Here is a 22,247-nt window from a genome sequence, read left to right as displayed (position 1 = left end):
CATTCCGTATGGTATTTCACAAATCTGTTACCTTCTATTCATGGTTATTTACTACTGTATATTGAGCCTGTTACAAATTTAAACATTGTAACAAAGGTGCTATATAGGCCCCTGACCCGACACAGACTCTCACCTGAGGCACATATAAGAATAAACTTTTATTTTTCTTCACCTGTGGGGCACGTCTTCCCCGTGACCCCCACTGGCACAACACAGTCCCAAGTACACCAACCCAAAACCAAAGAAATATCATCCACTCCTCCCAGGTGGCGGAGGTGGTGGTGGTGGTGGTGGTGGTGGTGGTGGTGGTGGTCGTCGTCGTCGTCGTCGTCGTCGTCGTCGTCGTCGTCGTCGTCGTCGTCGTCCTGACTCTGGTGCCTTGATTAGTGGCTGCAGGCTTCTTTTATAGCCCACCCTGAAGTGCTCCAGGTGGTAATTGGCCTAATTAGGCTGCACTTCCGGGTGTGGCTGCTTTCCAGCCTACATGAGCGCCTTAAGCCATGCAGCTCCCCCTGGTGGTGGCCACGGAGCCCAACAGGGATGAGCTCCAGTGTAACATAATTGTGACCCTGATGCAACCCATGGGGGCTGCCACCAAGTGTTCCGGGGGACATAATGTGCATCCCATGGCTGCTCTCCTGGTGCCAAAGGGGCGTCCTGGCCTGGCATGGGTCCATCCACCACAACATGTTAAAGTTCTTTATGGAACCTTCATATGGATGGGTCTTGTGAAAACTAAAATTTGGTTTCCCTATGGCATCACCCTGATTAACCACTCTGGCACTCTTCACAGCGCCCAAGGACCCCATCAGGTTCACCCCTATGCAGCACCTGCAGGTGTTCAAACTGGGCTCCAGTCAGAGGAGCGCTGCCGTCTCTCATGCTGAATTGTTCAGAAAATTAATTTTTCCCTTGTCCATCCATCATCTGGTCATCCCAACTGGGACACAAACTGGATTGTGCCTCCATTCCTGTGATTCTTCCATTACCGTCTCCCAGGCAGGTAGATATCCACCTCAAACCTCAGTCGGGATGCCAACCCATCCAGTTTGACTCTCATAGGTTTTATAAAAATCCATCCCTCTTTGGTAACCATTGTCCAGAGCAGGGGCGTGGGGAAGCTGGAGCCTTTCTCAGACGTCATCCGGTGCAAGGCAGGAACAACAGCAGGACACGGCACAAGCACACACATATCGGGGCCAATTTAGCAATGCTAATTCACCTAACCTGCCATTTGGTCTGTGGATGGGAACCCACATTAAAATGAAGACAGCATGCAAACTCCACACATGGAGAACAAGACACTTGAACCTCAGTCTCCTTTAATTGCGAGGCACCACCTACACTTGGAACCGTTGTTCCTGAACGCAGATACGCTCAGCCAGGGAAGCTGTGCAAAGACAGTATGTCTGAAACACTTTGTCAAATTTCTCAACCCGCTTAGCTAGAAAGGAGACACAGGGGCTCCAGATTATTTCTGGAAGGAACCAACTCTACTCTACCTGCATTCATCTGCACTGGGCCAAGAAGAGCGAGCTGTCAGTTCTCTCCGTCGCCCTAAACACATTCAGTACGTATTGAGCAGACTGGAGTACTAAGAGAGAAGACCCCAACTCGTGTGCCCCTTGTCACCCACTCAGGTCTACTTTATGAAGTGATATTACCTCTGTGTAGTATCAAGTCTCCGCCCCGACTCTTCTCATCTGTAACTCCTAGCTTGTGGAACGAGCTGCCCACCTCCATTATGAACTGCTGACTCCCAAAATGTGTTTGAAGACCCTCTTTATTTGTTTGGCGAATTTGTCTGGTCAGCTGTTAGATTTTTGCAGCCTGGGAATTATAACTCGGTGGCATTTTGTCCTGAGGTCTTCACTTGGCATGGTAAATTTTGTCAGCTCATCCTGTAATATTTGTTCACAAACAGTCCCCCAGACCGATGTTTACTCAATTAGGTTAAGCACTACAGTAAGTCGCTTTGGATAAAAGCGCCTGCTAAGCAAACAAATGTAAATGTTTAGGGCGTGGGAGAAAACCAGAGTAGTAGGAGAGGAGATCCGCACTCTTAAAGTTTAAAGTGTCACAACGGTTTTTCAGAGTGATGCCATTGGGGAACCGTTTTTGGTTCCCAAAAAGAACCATCCACAAGAAGGTTCCAGAAAATCACTTTTATTTATATCTGCAACACATCCTATAAATAAGCATGAATAGATGATAGCAGATTTGTGTAATACCAATGGGTTCCTCATTTTAAGAGGACAGTAGCATAAGCTCAGTTCAGATTTTCTTCATCTGTGGTAGCCAACTAGACATTAAATGTTTCTGTTTTGTCCACTAGGAACCTTTTCAGTGCTCCATGAGACAATTTCAAAGGCAAAGAAACCGAAACGGATTGCATTGAGAGAAGTTGAATCTTCCGCACGGAGATCTGGATTCGACGTTCTGGCATTCTGACGCTAAGCGCTGCGCCACATCATCCGGATTGCTTGCCAAGAGCTTTGATTTTATGAGTCGGTTAGTTGGCGACTCTGAACCGACCCTGTATATGAATGAGTGAACGTGCTCTTTCACAGACGGGCACACAGTCTTGCGTTGACTACCAGCCCAGGGTTACCAGAGAAGCTCACTCTCACAACCCTTCACCCCGCTCTCACCCGATAAAAGCTTAAATTTAAGAAGTGTAAATGAACGCACGCACCACTAAACCCTGAGAAGACGCCGCTACAGTGAAACGCGACGTTGTAAATCTCGCGATGCGGCCTGGCGTCTTGGGTGCCTAGCAACCACCGAACTGAGTCGCGCTGTCTGATAGCCTGCGGTTTCCTTCTTCTAGTTTTTTTGTCTCACTACCGGCATGTCATACACCGGCTTTTTAGGCAACACTCGCGTTTCTAAGGAGGTGCGCGAATTCTACGAGTTGAAGCAGAAAGCCGCCGAGTATTACCGAGCCAGCGGAATCGTGCAGAATCTTGAAGATGCGCTCAACAAAATGTTTTATGACAAACCGGAAGACATGTGCGGTTACCTGGTATGTAGTCTCGAACAGATTCAACTCATGTGTGCTCTAATATAGCTTACGTGTGCACGAGGGTGCGAAAGCCTGGGGTGGACATGGTGTTAGAATTAAATCACAGGTCAGCTTCAGCCGGGGGCGTCGTGAATCACGTGATGCAGGGTGTTCGTCTGTCCCACGGACGCCTCGACCGTTTCCAGCGGCCGCTTTATTCTATCCACTCGGTAGTAAAACATGAAAGGTCACCGAGCATTCGTAAGTGGCTCGCTGCAGGGAGCGACCTTAAGAGCAAATTCCCGAATTAAGAACGAGCACGCACATGAGCTGTCGGGCAAAAAATGAATATGGGGATTTCACTTGGAAGAAAAAATGGGCTCAAAATTCCAAAATGTGCAGATGAGGTACACTTGCCCAGTAGAGTAAAAGTATGAGGTCATGTCTCAGGTGGTCCCTGCATGGAGTTTGCATGTTCTTCCCATGTCCGACTGGGTTTCCTCCCCCAGTCCAAAGGTGGATTGGTGATGCTACTGTACACTGGTCTTTTAAAAGTGTGTGAGTGTGTTCACCCCGCGATAGGCTGGCACCCTAGGATTGTTCCTGCCTTGCACCCGATTCTTGCTGGGATAGGATCTGAGTTCCTTGTGACCCTGCTCTATATACGCAGAAGATGGATGGGTGGATGAATTTTTTTTATGTTTATCTGTGTTATGACATGTCCTGTCCAAGACAGAAGCCTACGCTAAATGCCACTGCCAATAAATTGGGCTAATTGTACTGTGCATATCAGCCTAACTGCATGGTAAGGAAAAACCCAACATGCACACATAGACACCACACAGCTGATTTGTGGTGCAGGTAATGCGGCACCATGCACTAATTTTAAACCCGCTCATCCAGTTAAAGATTATGGGGGCCAAACATATATATATATATTTTTAGATTTTGTTGCACTTAAATTATGCATCCTTCCATTTTCTGGATTTTTTTGCATCCCAAGATTGTAGGCAGCTGCAGTCACTTCTGGCAGCATTAGACACCAGGATGGATAAATTTCGCATTTTTGCCCATCAATAACCCATTATGACAAAGTGAAAATACATTTTTATAAAGGTTTGCAAGCTTATTAAAAATCAGAAAGTGTAATCTCTAATTCATAAAAGTATTTAGACCCTTAATTCAGTATTTTATAGAAGATCATTTCCACCTTCAAGTCTTCTTGGTCAGTCTCTACCAACTTTGCACACCTGGATGTGGGCAATTTATCCCATTCTTCCTGACAGATCCTTTCAAGCTCCGCTAAAAACTGGATGGGATGTGTCTGTGAACTGCCATCTTCAGGTGTCTCCTCGGATGTTCTGTGAGGTTAAAGTCTGGCCCACTCAAGGACAATCTGAGACTTGTCCCAAAGCTACTCCAATTTTGTCTTAGCTGTGTAATTTTGGCCGTTGTCATGCTGAAAGGTGAACCATCGCCCCAGTCTGAGGTTTGGGGTTTGGCTCCTGTGGCAGACGACCAGGGACCTTGCCCCACTGGGAAACCTCGAGTAGGGAAGGACTGGGAGAGGGGCCATATCTTTCCTGGTGTGCAAGAGGGCAGCACCCCTGGATAACATCTGGGCCAGGGGGTGCCTGGATGGTTCCCGAGCCATGGACTGCAGCACTTTTTCCACACCAGGAAGATCATCAGGGAGTACATCTGGGTGTGCCAGAAAAGTGTGCCTCACTCCATTTGAGGAGCCGGAGTCTGGTGGAAGTGGAGTGGAGGTGGCAGAAACAGAGAATTAAAGAAAGGACTGTGAGTGACTGGTACACTGTGCTGTGTGTATAGAGCGGAAAATAATAAAAGCGTGTGTTTTGGACATTGGCTGTCTCGGTGTCTGTCTGTGTCGAGGCTGATCTTCCACACTCCATTCATCCTTCCCTCAATTCTGACCAGCCTCCCTGTCCCTGCCGTTCAGCAGCACCCCCATAAGATGATGCTGCCTCCACCAAGTTTTCACCTTAGGGTTGCTGTTAGGAAGGTGGTGAGCAGTTCCTGGTCTTTGCCAGACATAGTGCTAGGAGTTCTGCCTATGGAGCCCACTTTTTTGTCTCTTCCAGACTTAAAGTCCTTTAAATGCAGCCTTATGCCTTTTCCTTAAGAGTGTCTTCCATCCAGCTACTCTACCATAACTGACAGGTTCTCCCATCTCAGCAGAGAACCTCTGCTAGAGTGACCATTGAGTTCTTGGTCACCCCCCAAAACTGAGGCCCTTATTGTCCGGATACTCTGTTTGACCAGATGGCCAACTCTCGGAAGAGCCTCGGTGGTTCCAAACTTCTTCAATTTCACAATTTTTGAAGTCACTGAACGCTGACATCTTTACAGATGGTGTTATCACCTCGCCCTCTTCTCTGCCTCACCACTATTTTGATTGCGGAGGTCTACGGAGAGATCCTTGGACTTTGTGGATTGGCTTTTGCTCTGACGAGCAGTGTGAAGTGTGGGAAGCCACCACCAACCGTATATTTATCTTTCTAAATGATGTCCAGTCGATTCAGTTTTGTCCCAGGTGGACCCCCAGTCAAGTTTTCGACCCATCTCAAGAAGAACTGGGAGTAGCAGTGACACAGCAAAGGGAATGAAAGATTTCCGTTTTTGATTTTTAATAAATTTGCAAACCTTACTGAAAACATGCTGCCACTTTGTTATTATGGGGTACTGAGTGCAGATTGATGGGCAAACACTTTAAATACATGCAGATGAAACCTGCAACACAATAAAGTGTGCAGAGAGTGAAGGGGTCTTTCTGAATGCTCTGTATGTGGGGGACAATGCAGGTAAACGTGAACTGGACACTGTGTTGGTGTGTCCACCTCGAAAGGCGCTATATAGCACATGCAGTGATTCATCGCTTCTATTGGACACTTAGCCTTAAAAGTGCAGAGGAGTTCTCAGGCCGGGTGCCGCTCTGAAATCCCAGTCACGCATTCTGACCAAAGAGCTGAAATGTGCATTCCAGCCTCTTAGACGACTTTTGTATTTTAAGTATTTGTAGTCTTCAATGACCAGCATAAAGTTAGACTTTACCTACCTTTGATGCACGTGTGGTGATTTTTTTTTGTCTTTCTTTCTTTATTTTCAGTCAAATTACTTTGCCAAACTGTCACAACCTCCAGTTATAAGCAGGCTGTTGGGAAGAGAAGTTTACGACGGGATGGGCCAATTAAGCGTCCAGGTGGACGTCTACTGCACCGTCAAGAACGAGGAAAAGGTAATGCGAACGCGTCGGTGCCTGACGTCAAATGTGTAGGAAACCCTGACAACCTTAAATCCCATTTATGATCTGTTATGGGTGAGTGCGGCGGGGTTGATGCTTGCTTAGCGGGGATGAGAAGCTGGAATGTGTTATTATGAGAAATGTTTTGTGACTGAAACTTATGTTTATATTTTTATTTATTTTACTGAATTTCAACAGGTGGCTCTTTTATTTGTTTCTTTTGTCTACTGCCGCTGTGGCAACTCCTGGTCACGGGACATCATCACCACACGGCTCTAAAAGATGGCCGTTATGGACACCAAGATTGTGCCTGAGGATTATAGTGAGCGTGAAAATGACCAGAAAATGAAAATGAGAAGTGAAGTGTAGTCAGGGATGGCAGAGCTCGAAACAGGAAGAGAGGATTAAACCAGGAGAACAAAGGGGCAAGATGAAAACGGGGAGTCGGGGCGAAGCGAAAACGAAACCAAGAGTGCAGGGCCTAATTGAAAAGACGCTAACTAAGAGTAAGAGTTTTATGATAAGAGTTTTTATCCAGCAAAGGATAAAGTATGCGGTGATTGCTGCCATATTTATGGTGTAACTTCAGCTACACCATCGACATGGCGATCAAAGTCATGTGACCTTCAAAACAGAAAATAGGGAAAACGAAAATGTCTACTAACTTTCATAGCCTAAATTCTAAATGTAAAATCAACATCCGAATATGAATCCTCCTAAATCAAAATCCCAAAATGCACAAAAGTATGCATATAAAAAAGTTTATTATTATAGTTGTGGTTTGCCTGTCATGTCTCAGCTGGGGTTCCAGTTCATGTTTTGTGTCTCTTTTTGTTCATTTTTGATTACGTGTATTGTTCTTTATTTTTGATATTATCTTTCTATATAAGCTGCTTCTGTTATGTTCCATGGGTTTTGCGGGTGATCCCCTAAAAGCCCGGCCCACCTGCCCAATACTGCCAGGAATTGCCCTCTGCCCTATAAATCTGGAGGGTCTCCCACAATCCTTGGCAGCTCACTGTATTGCGCTCTGGAGTTGGTGAGCGATTTTGTGTTTTGCTGTCTTTGTGCCTTTTGGAATTTGGACCCTCTTTCTGTTTTATTTGACCACTCTATTGGGGTTCTTCATTGGGACTTTGTTCGCTTTTCCTTCAAAGAATTCATTTTGCCATTTGTGCTCTACAGACCTTGCTTTTTGTTACTGAGTACTGTGTTTAGAATAAATCTTTTACTTTATAAAGATCCTGTGTTCACCCCTAAAACTTGCTGGGGATTGAGTGTGATATCCCCCTCTACTGGGCAGTTTTGGAAGTGCTTTTGGAACTTATGACATAGGTGCTTTGGGACTCTCAGTCTATGACATTGGTATTCCCTTTATCCAGGTGTTTGAATAACGCTCTGTTCTTTTGGTGTGTAATTATTTTTCTTTTTTTCTGGCCATTTTGACTCCAAATTTTTGCTTTGCTTTTACTTTCTCGTATACGAAGTACAGGGAAAGTATTGGAATCATCCAAAAATTTGACCTCGAGATTTTGATGAATCTTGTCGTTTTAGACCTCCCTGAGTCCGAAAATACAATTTTTGGAATTCTTTGTGTGTGTGTGTAAACACGATAACTAGAGTACGCTTTCACTCAGGTCAACCAAGTTTTCCATACAAGTATTAGGTAGAAAATGTAGATTTCTATCAACTTTTGAGCTATTTCCGCTAACCGGAAGTGGTACTTTACCTGAAACAAGAGAGGAGAGGTTAGGAGCAGACACTGATACGCCGCACCCACCACATGACAAACCAACTCAGGATCCCAGATTAGGACCCGAGTGCAGCCATGTGACGGATGACACCTCACCAGTTCAGATGGAATGGAACAATGTGAGGTTTTATTTTTTTATGGTGGCTGGAGTGCAATTCTGCCACCAATCCCCAATTTTTCTCTGCAGGTTGGAGGGTCTGCATGCTGGGCTGGATGCGGATTAACGTCATACCTAGGACGGAGCATTTGCAGGTTAAGGGCCTTGCTCGAGGGGCCCAATAGAGTACAGTCACATTTGGCGTTTTATGGAATTCAAACTGGCAACCTTCTGATTGCAGACGCAGATCCCTAGCCTCAGAGCCACCACTCCTGAAACATTTCCCCAAAAATATTAAAAATTTGATAATTTCACATCATATTATGGTAAAGCACCACATTCTAAGCATATTGTGTCACTTTGCATTTTTTTAGAAAATGACCAGTTTTCGAGATACAGTAATCCCTCCTCCATCGCGGGGGTTGCGTTCCAGAGCCACCCGCGAAATAAGAAAATCCGCGAAGTAGAAACTATATGTTTATATGGTTATTTTTATATTGTCATGCTTGGGTCACAGATTTGCGCAGAAACACAGGAGGTTGTAGAGAGACAGGAACGTTATTCAAACACTGCAAACAAACATTTGTCTCTCTTTCAAAAGTTTAAACTGTGCTCCATGACAAGACAGAGATGACAGTTCTGTCTCACAATTAAAAGAATGCAAACATATCTTCCTCTTCAAAGGAGTGCGTGTCAGGAGCACAGAATGTCACATAGATAGAGAAAACAATCTCTAGCAAACAAATCAATAGGGCTGTTTGGCTTTTAAGTATGCGAAGCACCGCGGCACAAAGCTGTTGAAGGCGGCAGCTCACACCCCCTCCGTCAGGAGCAGAGAGAGAGAGAGACAGAGTTTGTTTTTCAGTCAAAAATCAATACGTGCCCTTCGAGCTTTTAAGTATGCGAAGCACCGTGCAGCATGTCGTTTCAGGAAGCAGCTGCACAAAAGATAGCAACGTGAAGATAATCTTTCAATATTTTTAGACGAGCGTCCGTATCGTCTAGGTGTGCGAACAGCCCCCCTGCTCAATCCCCATACGTCAGGATCAGAGAAAGTCAGCGCAAGAGAGAGAGAAAAGTAAGCTGGGTAGCTTCACAGCCATCTGCCAATAGCGTCCCTTGTATGAAATCAACTGGGCAAACCAACTGAGGAAGCATGTACCAGAAATTAAAAGACCCATTGTCCGCAGAAATCCGCGAACCAGCAAAAAATCCGCGATATATATTTAAATATGCTTACATATAAAATCCGCGATGGAGTGAAGCCGCGAAAGGCGAAGCGCGATATAGTGAGGGATCACTGTAATTGTAATTTTCTGTTTGAAGTTCAAATGGTATTACATACAGATTTGAGAATGTTTTTGTGCACAAGTATTACATTACACACATTACTAAAGTCTCTTGCAACTTTTGACTCACTTCTGCCTACTGAAAGTGGTAATTTTACCGTTTATCATGACAAATGTTTTATTCATTCAGCTGCAGAGTCCGATTTATTCAACTTTACTTTTATATGTTCAATATATTATTAATTTAATTTGATTTCTTGTTGATTCTTCTTTAATGTACATGATATCTACTCTCTGTCTCTCTCTCTCTCCCCCTATATATATTTATATATATATATATATATATATATATATATATATATATATAATTAATTAATCCTAAGCCTAAAAGTGCAACGATTTTATGTCACATTTTTAATGTTACGTTTTTTGTCACGCTTTAAATCAGCATATTTTAAAACCTTCATATATACTGTATATGTTTGGTATCATTCTTTTCAGAATTTATACAACTTTAATGTGATGTTGTTAAATATTCAGATTCTTATTCCATTTTAAAATTATAAACTAAATAATATCAAGAACTCCCGTCCTGCAAGACAAGACTTTGTGCCAAGAGATTTAACCACACTGGGGCCGGAAATAAAAGACAAAGAGTAGCACAGCTGCTGTTCAGGCTTTTAAATGTTCGAAGCGCCATGCGAGGTGTAGATCACACGGCACATCAGCAGCAGCAGCAGCTAGCAGCTGATCGAGCAAAGAGGAGGTGAAAAAAAAACAACTGTATTTGTTTCCCATTGTATCACCATTTAAGAGGGGGTTTCGGAGGACAAACTGCATCTCCTTGGGGTGCATTCAGACCCCTCTTCACAATGCGAGCGGCAGACTGGCCGCAACTGGGGGTTGGGTGCTGAAGGCGCCAGGGGGCCTTAGTAAAAATATAAACATTGTCTTGCTGTTTACTCCTCAAATATCCATCCCCATATCAGAGTATACGAGAACGTCAAGAGGAGACCATTTTTTCCCAATTTTTTCCTGCTCACTTTTCAGCCGCACATCTCCTTGTACACCTCTTTAGTAGGCCTTATCGTGCCTTTCCATGGATTCTCGTATTAGTTGTATGTTGATGATATTCAACTGGACCTCAGACCACAAGGTCTCCGCTAGAATCCTGGCCTGTTTCATTGATATCTTAACTTGGATGAAGAAGCTACTTCTCCATCTCAGCATAGCAAACACAAACCTCCTTGTTGCCTCAGTCAGCCCGTCAACTCAACACCCCATCTCTGATCAGCTCCGCTCATTTGCTCTAAAGCTCATGTGATGTCAGTACACAGTCTTGTGGTGGGGATTGATAACCAGCTCTCCTTCATTGACCACATTGCAACTGTCTGTTGTTCATGCAGATTCACTTGGCAGAAGATCAGACCGTCTCCGATGAAGTATGCAGCACAACTTCTGGTCCAGGCCTTGGTTTTGTCACGTCTGGACTACTGCAACTCTGCACTGGCAGGCGTATCTGTAGGGTTTTCTAGATCTAACTATCCAACTTTTAATGCAATGCAATGCAATAATTGCATAATTAGATCTGGACCACCCTGTACGTGTGCTGCCAAAACACAGCAGATTCTTCAAAATGCAGTGGCACGTCTTGTATTCAACAGGCCAAGACAGACAAGTGTCACCCCTCTTTTCAGGTCACTCTACCTCCTCCCTGCTGAAGCCAACATAACGTTCAAATCGTTGTCTATGGAGTCACTCATGAGGTCCTATGCTCCTTGATAATAATTTTGATATTTGATTCTTCACCGGTGGTCCTAGCCCTTAAATTTTCAAACCCAAGCATGTGGCATATCATTTTAGACTATTTCAAGGTCAATGATTAGAAATCTAATGTTATTTTTTGATTTTTTTGATCCTTTACTAGTGATCTAGGCCTCTATGGACCCCATCAGGGGGTGAAAAAAGAGAAATTTCAATTGCAGTTGAGAATATTTGGACTTTTAACATTTCAACCGAAGCACACATTTTAATATTTCAAATATTTGGCACAACTATTCTTGTTTATTATGTGCTTCCAACCTTGTGAAGTAAATCATTACGTTTCTTAATGACACCCTGAGTTAGGGCAGTTTATGCTAATGTAGATGCTTTTGAAGATATTTTTTCATTTATTGTGTTAATTATGCTTGATGCATCAATTAAGCAATATTTTGCAATGAAAGACTCAAATATTTACAAGTACTTTGATTCTGGCACATCCACAAATTGATGTAAGGTTCCCGGAGGACAGAAGGCCAGGGCCCCATTTTGCCTCCCCATCTGGCTTGGGTCCCCCGAGCACAATTGTCTAATTATCACAGACAGTTGTCAAAATCTTCCAATTTTCCCAGTGGCTTTAAATTATTTGTGTTTACTCAAAACAAAAAAGGCCCAAATAGTCATGTACTCCATGACCAATAGATCCTCTGAGACAGACAGACAGACAGATGCTGCATCTCTTTAGACTGATGTTACATTGAGGGGCCCCACACCACAAACGGCAAAGGCTACCCCTACACTCGGACTATTGATGGTTATTTCCGGGTTCATTGGCCAAAGATCATCTCTTTCTGTTTCATTGCTAAGATGAAAGCATTTGGCAAAGCTTTCATCCAATTAATGAATTAATCAGTGCAGGGCATAGATAAGGCCTCTGTGGGTCCTGTCTGTGCAAATTTTAATTACATTAGTGATATGTTAAAAATTCAAAGAACATGGATAAGGAATGCTGAAAACCTCTGGACCCCTTTCCCCACCGGTGTAGTGACCCACTTGCTCAAAATGGCCAGACTGATGTGAGGCCTCCAAAATGGCCAGGAAAGCAGGCTGGAATTTGCACCGGTTTGTCCAGAAGACAGACAGAGATCCGCCAATACTGTGTGGCTTCAGTCAACACCAGGGCCAAAATACACTTCTAAATCAAAGTTCAAAAATGTAATCATACTAAGGGGCTCTGCCCCCTGCTCGCTTTGCTCGCCCAGCCCTAGGTTTGGTTATCCGGATATACAATTTAAAGAGATTGTTATTTTCATGGGAATTGTTACATACTCTTTTGATTCTATGTTGCAGAGCTTCTCCGTGATCATAAATATACACCTGACCGAATTGTGGTTTCTTAGAAAATAAACGTAAATTAAATCGTAGCTTTAATTGTTGTGGGACCACAGATTCTCATCGCGTATGGTCCATTATTGTGTAAATCTTCATTTTAAGCACTGATTGCTATGAATGCGAAAAGATTATTGTAGACTCATATATTTTGCCCGTAGTGTTTGTGGATTTCACTTTCCCCAAACTGTGGTGGGCTGGCACCCTGCCCAGGGTTTGTTTCCTGCCTTGCGCCCTGTGTTGGCTGGGATTGGCTCCAGCAGACCCCCGTGACCCTGTGTTAGGATATACAATACAGTTTATTTTTGTATAGCCCAAAATCACACAGGAAGTGCCGCAATGGGCTTTAACAGGCCCTGTCTCTTGACAGCCCCCCAGCCTTGACTCTCTAAGAAGACAAGGAAAAACTCCCAAAAAAAACCCAGCAGGGAAAAAATGGAAGAAACCTTGGGAAAGGCAGTTCAAAGAGAGACCCCTTTCCAGGTAGGTTGGGCGTGCAGTGGGTGTCAAAAGATGGGGGTCAATACAATACAATGCAGTACACAGAACAGAACAATTTCTCAATATAGTAAGAAATAAAAAATATACATTTTAGAAGTACAGAGCAGAATTTAACAGTAGATGATATATCCCATAATAAGATTTGGATTTGTGTAGAGTCCTGGAGACCTCATCCTTCAAGCTGCCTCCCCCATTTGGCCATTTCACGGCTGAAACAGTGCTGGGCCAGCCAATCCGATGAAAGGACCCCTCTTTCCCACGATTCCTGCGATCCTCCATCTGGGATGACTTTTCCTTAGGCAGGCAAAACAACTTGGCAGGTGGGCCGTGGCACCAAGTGCCACATTTGAGTACCGAAAAGAAAAACAGAATAAGTGAGGGTTATTATACAATTCTAACTATCATGTTACTTATGTTTAAGTGCTAATGACTAACAACAGAGATGCAGTCTGTACAGTTAATCAGCAGCTCTAGTCAGGGTATACTAAACTGAAGTAGTGAGTCTTCAGCCGGGATTTAAGAGACCGAAGGGGCATCTCTTATAGTAGCAGGCAGACCATTCCACAGTTTAGGGGCCCTGTAACTAAAAGCTCGACCTCCCATTGTTATTTTATTAATCCTTGGAATCCTAAGCAGACTGGCATCTTGAGATCTTAATGTGCGCTCAGGTTTGTAAGTCATGATAAGTTCAGACAAGTAAGCCGGACCTTGGCCATTTAATGCTTTATATGTTAAAAGAAGGATTTTGAAATCTGCCCTAAACTATAGCGGGTTGGATGATGACTGACTGAGTTTCACCAAACAACAAATCTTTTAATTCCCGCGGATACGTCTCTTCATTGGGAGGCAACACTACTTTTCCCTGATGGCAACATGAATTAGGTGATCTACAATTCTCTGAATTAAACTTTAAAGCCTTACAATATCTACATACTTCTGACATATCACCTATGTCAATATATTCGATCTCTTTTTGCTGTTCCGTTATTTCACCGAGTAATAATTTCCATTTGTTTGTGCTAATGCGATCTTTACTTTCTTTTTTTTGATACTTTCGAATTTTACTACTTTCATATTTTTGAACTTGCTGTGCATGTGTATCGCACCCACGTTTTTTTTGAGCCTTTCAAATTCCACTGCTTTCATAATCTCTAACCTGCTCTGCATGTGTATCGCGCCAACATTTTTGAACGTCTTTTTTTAAGTCTTTTATTTCTGACCCCGATTGGACCTACGAGCTTTTCAATTCCATTTGGTCCGGGCTGATTATTACTTTCCTTATTTTCACAATGTGCACACAGCTACTCTTTCTTCTTCGCTTTGTCGTTGATGTGCCATCTAAATAGAATGTATAACATTTTTAAGAGCTGGGAGCACATGAAGTGTGTCTGCCAAAAGTATTCCAACAACTGTGAGGTTAGATATCCGTGATCTTGTTGTAAATTGTTTGTAAATAGGGCGTGACGTACAAAAGTGATCATCTCACGGGTCTTGCTTCCAAAGGTTGTAAAGTCTAGTCTCACGGGACGTCAAAGTGTCTTTCTGAGAAGATCACATCTCAACCCAAGATTTTTTTATTATAATAGAGAGAAATGACCCAATTATATCAAAAATGACCAAATAGAGAAGGGATGACCGTAAACCTGGAGATGAAACAGGAAACAACGAATCTGTATGAATATCCATCCATCCATCCATTTTCCAACCCGCTGAATCCGAACACAGGGTCACGGGGGTCTGCTGGAGCCAATCCCAGCCAACACAGGGCACAAGGCAGGAACCAATCCCGGGCAGGGTGCCAACCCACCGCAGGACACACACAAACACACACACACACACACCAAGCACACACTAGGGCCAATTTAGAATCGCCAATCCACCTAACCTGCATGTCTTTGGACTGTGGGAGGAAACTGGAGCGCCCGGAGGAAACCCACGCAGACACGGGGAGAACATGCAAACTCCACGTAGGGAGGACCCGGGAATCGAACCCAGGTCCCCAGGTCTCCCAACTGCGAGGCAGCAGCGCTACCCACTGCGCCACCGTGCCGCCCTGTATGAATATTTAAAGATTTATTTGTAAAAATGCTCTGTATAACGAGCAATGATCAAAGAGCCAAAAGGTGCAGAAGGAGTTGCCTAATAGAAGAAGGGAAATCCAGTCGCAGAGTCCCCAAAACCCAATCTGAATAGGGTGATCAAAAATCTAGAAATCCAATAATAACAATAAGCAAAACATGAGTGAGCTCACCAACACCCAGCGCATACAATGTACCACCTCTAACTGCCTGCCTCCTCAGCATTTATATGGATTGGGTGGTCCCCAGAGGGAGATGGACAGGCGGCCCTGCTTCTTGGGGAAACGCCCGCAAAATACGAGGAATTCTCGCACATAGAAACTAAATAATAAGCAAAATTGATATAACACAAGAAATATCAATGATAATAATTAAAGAATTAAAAATGAACCCAAAAAAATCGAAACATAAGCTTTGTGGAACCCCATCTTAAACATAACACCCAAGGCATTTGCCCAGTATGCCCAGTGTGCCCAGTGCATAATCTGGCCATGCTGAAGACAGGAGCATGGACACTGATTGTTCTGTTTATGAGTGGTAGTTGACATCGCGTTGGGGTTATAAAGCAGCTTGTGTGACGGTGCAAGTCGCTATTGGCGCTATATAAAATAACGACTAATCAATAGGCTAGGAGGAGGCAGGTGTCGTGTTCAAACAGGGCGTACTGCAAGTCATGCCAGGTAGTAAGTTAGTGGTTGCTGGCCCGAGATCACACACGGAAAGTGTGCTATTACGTGATTATGAATAATCATGGTGGCCTAGTCTTGAATTTATAGAACATAAAATCTGAACTGAAATGTAAGGCATACTTACACACAGATGAGTCACTGGAGGAAGATGTTTGTGATGCCAGGGAGAGAGGTGGCCCTTGTGTGTGTCTCAGTGGGCTAATTATTGAGTCGGGTGTGAGACTGGTGCTGCTTCCTGCAGGATAGAAAGGGTTAATAATTGAAGGTAGGGAGCAATCAATGGAAGAGTTTGGTTAAAGACCCCCGACAGGCCTGTGCCCCTGTTAATCTTTGTAATTATCAGTGTAACATTATTTGTAATCACAACACAAAAGTAGCCCTCAGTGCAGAGCTGTAGGGTGGGATGACTTCAGGCGCTGGAGCAGAGCTCAGGTATATTTAGAATTCAAGTCATAGATGAACAAATGTCTGATAACATGAAGATTAAATTAAGAATCAAAGACGTTGTGCAGAAGCAGATTTTGTTATTTATAGCACCTTTCATGGCCGGTGCTACCTTTCTCTGGGATCAGCCAGCTGGTTTCTACAAGCATAGATCGTGCATCAATCAGGTAGCCACATTGTCTCATTATTTTAGAGCAGTGGCTGGAGTGGAACTCGACCCTGTAAGTTAATTTCATTGATTATGGAAAGGCATTTGATAGTGTGGACAGAGACACCCTTTGGAAGGTGCTGAGACACCATGCGGTGCCAGAGAAGACCAGCAGCCTTAGCAAAAACTCTTACAAGGGGATGACTTCCAGGGTGGTCAGCCCACAGATGCCTTCCAAGTGTGAACAGGATTGAGGCAGATCTGTTTGCTGGTAATGGAGTGGAATCATAAAGACATCCACGGTGCAGAAAGAAAATAGCAGTGGGCACTATGGACACAACTCGATGACCTGGACTTTACAGATGATCTGGTCTTTCTTCCTCACATCCGCCAACAGCTGCAGAAAAGACTAACATCATCTATATATATATATATACAGTATATACTGTATATATACAATGCATCCGGAAAGTATTCCCAGCGCATCACTTTTTCCACATTTTGTTATGTTACAGCCTTATTCCAAAATGGATTAAATTCATTTTTTTCCTCAGAATTCTACACACAACACCCCATAATGACAACATGAAAAAAGTTTACTTGAGATTTTTGCAAATTTATTAAAAATAAAAAAACTGAGAAATCCCATGTACATAAGTATTCACAGCCTTTGCTCAATACTTTGTCGATGCACCTTTGGCAGCAATTACAGCCTCAAGTCTTTTTGAATATGATGCCACAAGCTTGGCACACCTATCCTTGGCCAGTTTCGCCCATTCCTCTTTGCAGCACCTCTCAAGCTCCATCAGGTTGGATGGGAAGCGTCGGTGCACAGCCATTTTAAGATCTCTCCAGAGATGTTCAATCGGATTCAAGTCTGGGCTCTGGCTGGGCCACTCAAGGACATTCACAGAGTTTGTCCTGAAGCCACTCCTTTGATATCTTGGTTGTGTGCTTAGGGTCGTTGTCCTGCTGAAAGATGAACCATCGCCCCAGTCTGAGGTCAAGAGCGCTCTGGAGCAGGTTTCCATCCAGGATGTCTCTGTACATTGCTGCAGTCATCTTTCCCTTTATCCTGACTAGTCTCCCAGTTCCTGATGCTGAAAAACATCCCCACAGCATGATGCTGCCACCACCATGCTTCACTGTAGAGATGGTATTGGCCTGGTGATGAGCGGTGCCTGTTTTCCTCCAAAACATGACGCCTGGCATTCGCACCAAAGAGTTCAATCTTTGTCTCATCAGACCAGAGAATTTTCTTTCTCATGGTCTGAGAGTCCTTCATGTGCCTTTTGGCAAACTCCAGGCGGGCTGCCATGTGCCTTTTACTAAGGAGTGGCTTCCGTCTGGCCACTCTACCATACAGGCCTGATTGGTGGATTGGTGCAGAGATGGTTGTCCTTCTGAAAGGTTCTCCTCTCTCCACAGAGGACCTCTGGAGCTCTGACAGAGTGACCATCGGGTTCTTGGTCACCTGCCTGACTAAGGCCCTTCTTCCCCGATCGCTCAGTTTAGATGGCCAGCCAGCTCTAGGAAGAGTCCTGGTGGTTTCAAACTTCTTCCACTGAGGGATGATGGAGGCCACTGTGCTCATTGGGACCTTCAAAGCAGCAGAAATTTTTCTGTAACCTTCCCCAGATTTGTGCCTCGAGACAATCCTGTCTCGGGGGTCTACAGACAATTCCTTTGACTTCATGCTTGGTTTGTGCTCTGACATGAACTGTCAACTGTGGGACCTTCTATAGACAGGTGTGTGCCTTTCCAAATCAGGTCCAGTCAACTGAATTTACCACAGGTGGACTCCAATGAAGCTGCAGAAACATCTCAAGGATGATCAGGGGAAACAGGATGTACCTGAGCTCAATTTTGAGCTTCACTACAAAGGCTGTGAATACTTATGTACACGTGCTTTCTCAATTTTTTTATTTTTAATAAATTTGCAAAAACCTCAAGTAAACTTTTTTCACGTTGTCATTATGGGGTGTTGTGTGTAGAATTCTGAGGAAAAAAATGAATTTAATCCATTTTGGAATAAGGCTGTAACATAACAAAATGTGGAAAAGTGATGCGCTGTGAATACTTTCCGGATGCACTGTGTATATATGTATATATATTTATATATATATATATAGTAGATGCCACGTGGGCTGGATGGGCTTCCCGGTCAGAAGAAAACCCGGAAGGAAAGACCAGAAAGGGTGGACAGACAGCCCAGTAAAAAAATAAAATATCGCCGAGGGTCTTTTATTCCCCCAGCACACTAGATGGCAGCAGCCCTGGTTATCGGTGCCATGTGGGAAGTCCATGTGGGCATGCTGGAAAATGTAGTCACGGGGTGCCACGAGAGGGCGGTGCAGGGAAACAAGTTCCCTACTGTGATAACAGACTTCTGTGTGACCAGGAAGCACTCCCTTATCCAGGCGAATCGGAGCTGGGAGATAGAGAGGCAACACTCGACTGGAGGAGGGCAGTGCGGTGGTGAGACAATTATTGTAGAGGGAGAGAGAAAGCAGTGTTTTTGTGCTTGTGTAACATTTTCGGAGGTAATATATAGTAAACACCTTCCATTATTTGCACCCGGGACTGTGTTTTTGTGTTCGTGTCAGGGTTTGGCCTGGCTGACGCCCGGGTTTCCATCATATATCAAATTTAACGTCTGTCTGTCCACTTTTCACAAGAGAACTACTTAATGGATTTAGATCGTTTTTTTTGTACAATTTGCTTGAACTTTCTTGTTGATTTTTTGCGTCTTCTCTCATCACACTAAGTATTATAGTTCACTTGTGGTACTGATTTATTTGCGCGAATCCGAGAGAGTGACTGCAGGAGCAGGGGGGGGGGGGCAGGGTGGGGTCCTTCTCACTCACCTGCCAGCCTCCATTTGAATCGGTCTACCTCTGGCCATGTTTTGGGGCAGACTTTGCTTTCTCTTTGCTATTGATTCCTGTTTGTTTATTGATTTTTAGTTTGTTCTGTTTCACTACTACGCGGGTGGAGCAGAGGGGGACAGCTAGTTACAGATAATTCAGCCTGGCTTGGCCTCAATATCCACAGAGAGAAAGGCGAGGTCCTCCGGGTAAATGCTGCCAGTACAACCCCCATCATGCTGGAAGGTGGAGAGCTGTACCTACCTTGCCAATGTTGTTGACAGATTCTTATATCAGAACCTGATTCAGCTAAGGAAGGTTTGGGGCTCCAGGGACCCGTCTATGGAGATTAAGATCAGGCTCTTCAGTACCAACAGGAAGTCGGTCCTACTGTACAGAGTGGAGATATGGAGGACTTCTGTTACCATCACTAATAAAACCTAGAGCTTTGTCAACACTTGTCTGAGAAGTTTCTTCCAGATATGCTGGACTGATATCAATGGCAATCAAGAACTTTGGCAGTGAACAAGACAAGAGTCAGTAAGTGAAGGAAGGGTGGGTGGGTGGATAAACCCCCTTCTAGCATCACTAGACTAGACATTACATGGAACCCCCAGAGAAAGTGGAAAAGATCTGGAGGAAAAAACTCTTGGGGATATGACATGGAGGCAGATGCTAAGAGGATGGGATACACCTGGGGGCAGCTGGAGCGACTGGCTCAGGACCAAGATGTCTGGAGAACTCTGGTTAGCCACCTATGCCACAAAAAGGAGGGGTGTTAAGGGCAGAAAGAGAGAGACAGAGAGATGGGTCTGCCTTTCTCAGCATAGTAATCTGAGGTGTCTGTTTGGGGGTCACAGAGCGAGCAAGGGGGTGCCACTGTAATTTGGGGTCTTGGTCAATTTTTCACTAAGCTATCAAATGTGGTGTGGTGGCACAGAGCACAGCCTTTAAACTACTAAATTCAGTCCCCAGCTCCGACAGTTTGTGTGAACCCGAGCAGACCACTTAGCCTGCCAGTGTTGTACCTAAGAACAATTTGAGCAAGAAGGGGCCCACATAGCCGAACCTAAGTTAAGTGATGCATGGTAGGACTGTCAGCTGGACATGTGGGCCTATAAGTGTTCTGACCGATTTCAAAAAAAGCAGAATCAGGATAACAGAAAAATAAACTTTAGTCAAAGTCCATAAACAAGTCGGGGTCTGTAGCCACAAGACATGAAACTGGTTGCCAGAGCCTAAAACCAGTCAGGTCAGGTTTGGGAGTATGCACTGGTACAGCACGTTGTTGCACCCACCATATGATGAAACAGCTCAGGGTCCTGGTTGGCGACCCCCCCAGGCAGACACGCGGTTCAATCCCACCCTCTGGAAATGACCCTCTATCTGCCATAGCCAGGTGTAACATGAGCGTCCCCATGGCCTGGTCCAGCCACTCGGGTCCTCAACAATGAGGGTCCTGCAAACAGGATCACCCTTGGGGAATTGCCCCACATGGCCGTAGTGCCATAACTGACGCTCCCTTACAATGCAGGTCATGTGCCTCATTCAGGACTCCATGATCAACACAAAGTCAAACCAGCGGTACCCAAGGATTCTCCGGAGAGACACAGAACTGAAGGAGTCCAGTCTTCATCTCAGGTCACTGGATAGCGTCCATGTCTCACAACCATATAGCAAGACAGGAAGCACCAGGACTCTAAAGACTTGGACATTCGTCCTTTTACAGAGATATTGGTAGCACCACACACCCCTTTCCAGTGACCTCATGACCCCACATGCTCTCCCAATCCATCTACTGACTTCATATGAAGAGTCACCGGAGACATGAATGTCACTGCTGAGGTAAGTAAACCTCTCAATGAGGTCGACACTCTCTCCGCAGACAGACACACTACTGATGGCCGTGCCCAAGAGGTCATTAAAGGCCTGGATGTTGGTTTTTATCAGGACACTCACAAGCCCAGACACTCAGACTCCTCGCTCAGTCTCTCGAGAGCCCCAATCATGAATCCCTTGGGATTTAGAATTTTGGTTTGAAATATAATTAGAAACTCGGGCACGAAACTGACTTTAATAGCTCTGGCACGTTAACGCCATCTGACGTCTGGCTGTCACAAGGTGGCAAGAAGAGTCATCACCAATATAAGCAAACTGTGAAGTGGTGCTGCTGTATCCCAAAACTGAGATCAAAATTGCGCCATGAAAACTCAACAAAGAGTATCGATAAATGAAGACAAAATATTAAATATACTTCCAGATGCTAAAAACTATTAAAAATAATACCAATAAGATTCAGAAACACATAGAATTACACAACAGAAGCCTTTTATATTTTGTTCACATTACCTTTTCCCTCCCAAATGGAACCCCTTGAAACATCTCGTGGGGCTTTGACATCATAGTCTTCCTCCTTTCCGAGACTAAACTCCAAGGTTTTCCATCAACCTCCATTGTGACCAACCTGAACATCACTGGCCAGGATTGTGTGAGTGAAGTGGGGGTCTCTGTCAACTTTTGTTTTTTTTTTCTTTCTTTAACTTGGTCCAACAGAGAGTCTGCACAGCAGCAATTTCCAGTCATTGTGAACCACCAGACGTGGCCTTTCCCGAGGCGTACGCGTGTGATGATGTCAGAAGGAGTGAAGCCGTTAGGACCGCACTGCAGTGGATCGGTGAGCCGTTGACGGAACTGCTGAAGGACCATCAGCCGGATGAGCAGGACAGACTGGATGACTTGTTAAGGTACCTCACAGGCCCTTTTGGGTCTCCGATGACGTCACTGCGTGACGTGCGAGTGTTCTAAGTGTGTTCATTGTGTACGTCATGAATTTCTACTTCTACTTTTGGAAATATTTGATCTTTGTTTTTAGTGACGTCATTGTGGTGCCATTTTGTCCACTGTGTTATGTAAACTTCCATTTATTGATTTTTTTTTCTGAATGTTTTCTCTTACACTTGAC

General features: G+C 44.4%; 1 protein-coding gene across 3 annotated transcripts in view; it reads left to right on the top strand.

Annotated features, from left to right (window-relative positions):
- The window catches only part of eno4 (enolase 4), a 117,071-nt gene that overhangs the window by 20,443 nt on the left and 74,381 nt on the right, over positions 1-22,247 (top strand). For 2 of the 3 annotated variants that reach the window (XM_051923470.1, XM_028796008.2), the window contains exons 1-3: positions 2,780-3,025; positions 6,135-6,263; positions 21,839-22,029. In XM_051923470.1, the coding sequence (XP_051779430.1) occupies positions 2,852-3,025; positions 6,135-6,263; positions 21,839-22,029 (494 nt within the window). In that variant the 5' untranslated portion in view covers positions 2,780-2,851. Of the gene's footprint in view, positions 1-2,779; positions 3,026-6,134; positions 6,264-21,838; positions 22,030-22,247 lie in introns of those variants that run through there. The other variant, XM_051923471.1, reaches the window with a different exon arrangement.

The sequence above is a fragment of the Erpetoichthys calabaricus genome, chromosome 2 (assembly GCF_900747795.2).
Source record: "Erpetoichthys calabaricus chromosome 2, fErpCal1.3, whole genome shotgun sequence".
NCBI lineage: Eukaryota > Metazoa > Chordata > Cladistia > Polypteriformes > Polypteridae > Erpetoichthys > Erpetoichthys calabaricus.
Note: the sequence above shows the minus strand (reverse complement) of the source record. Positions and strands in the feature narration are given on the sequence as shown.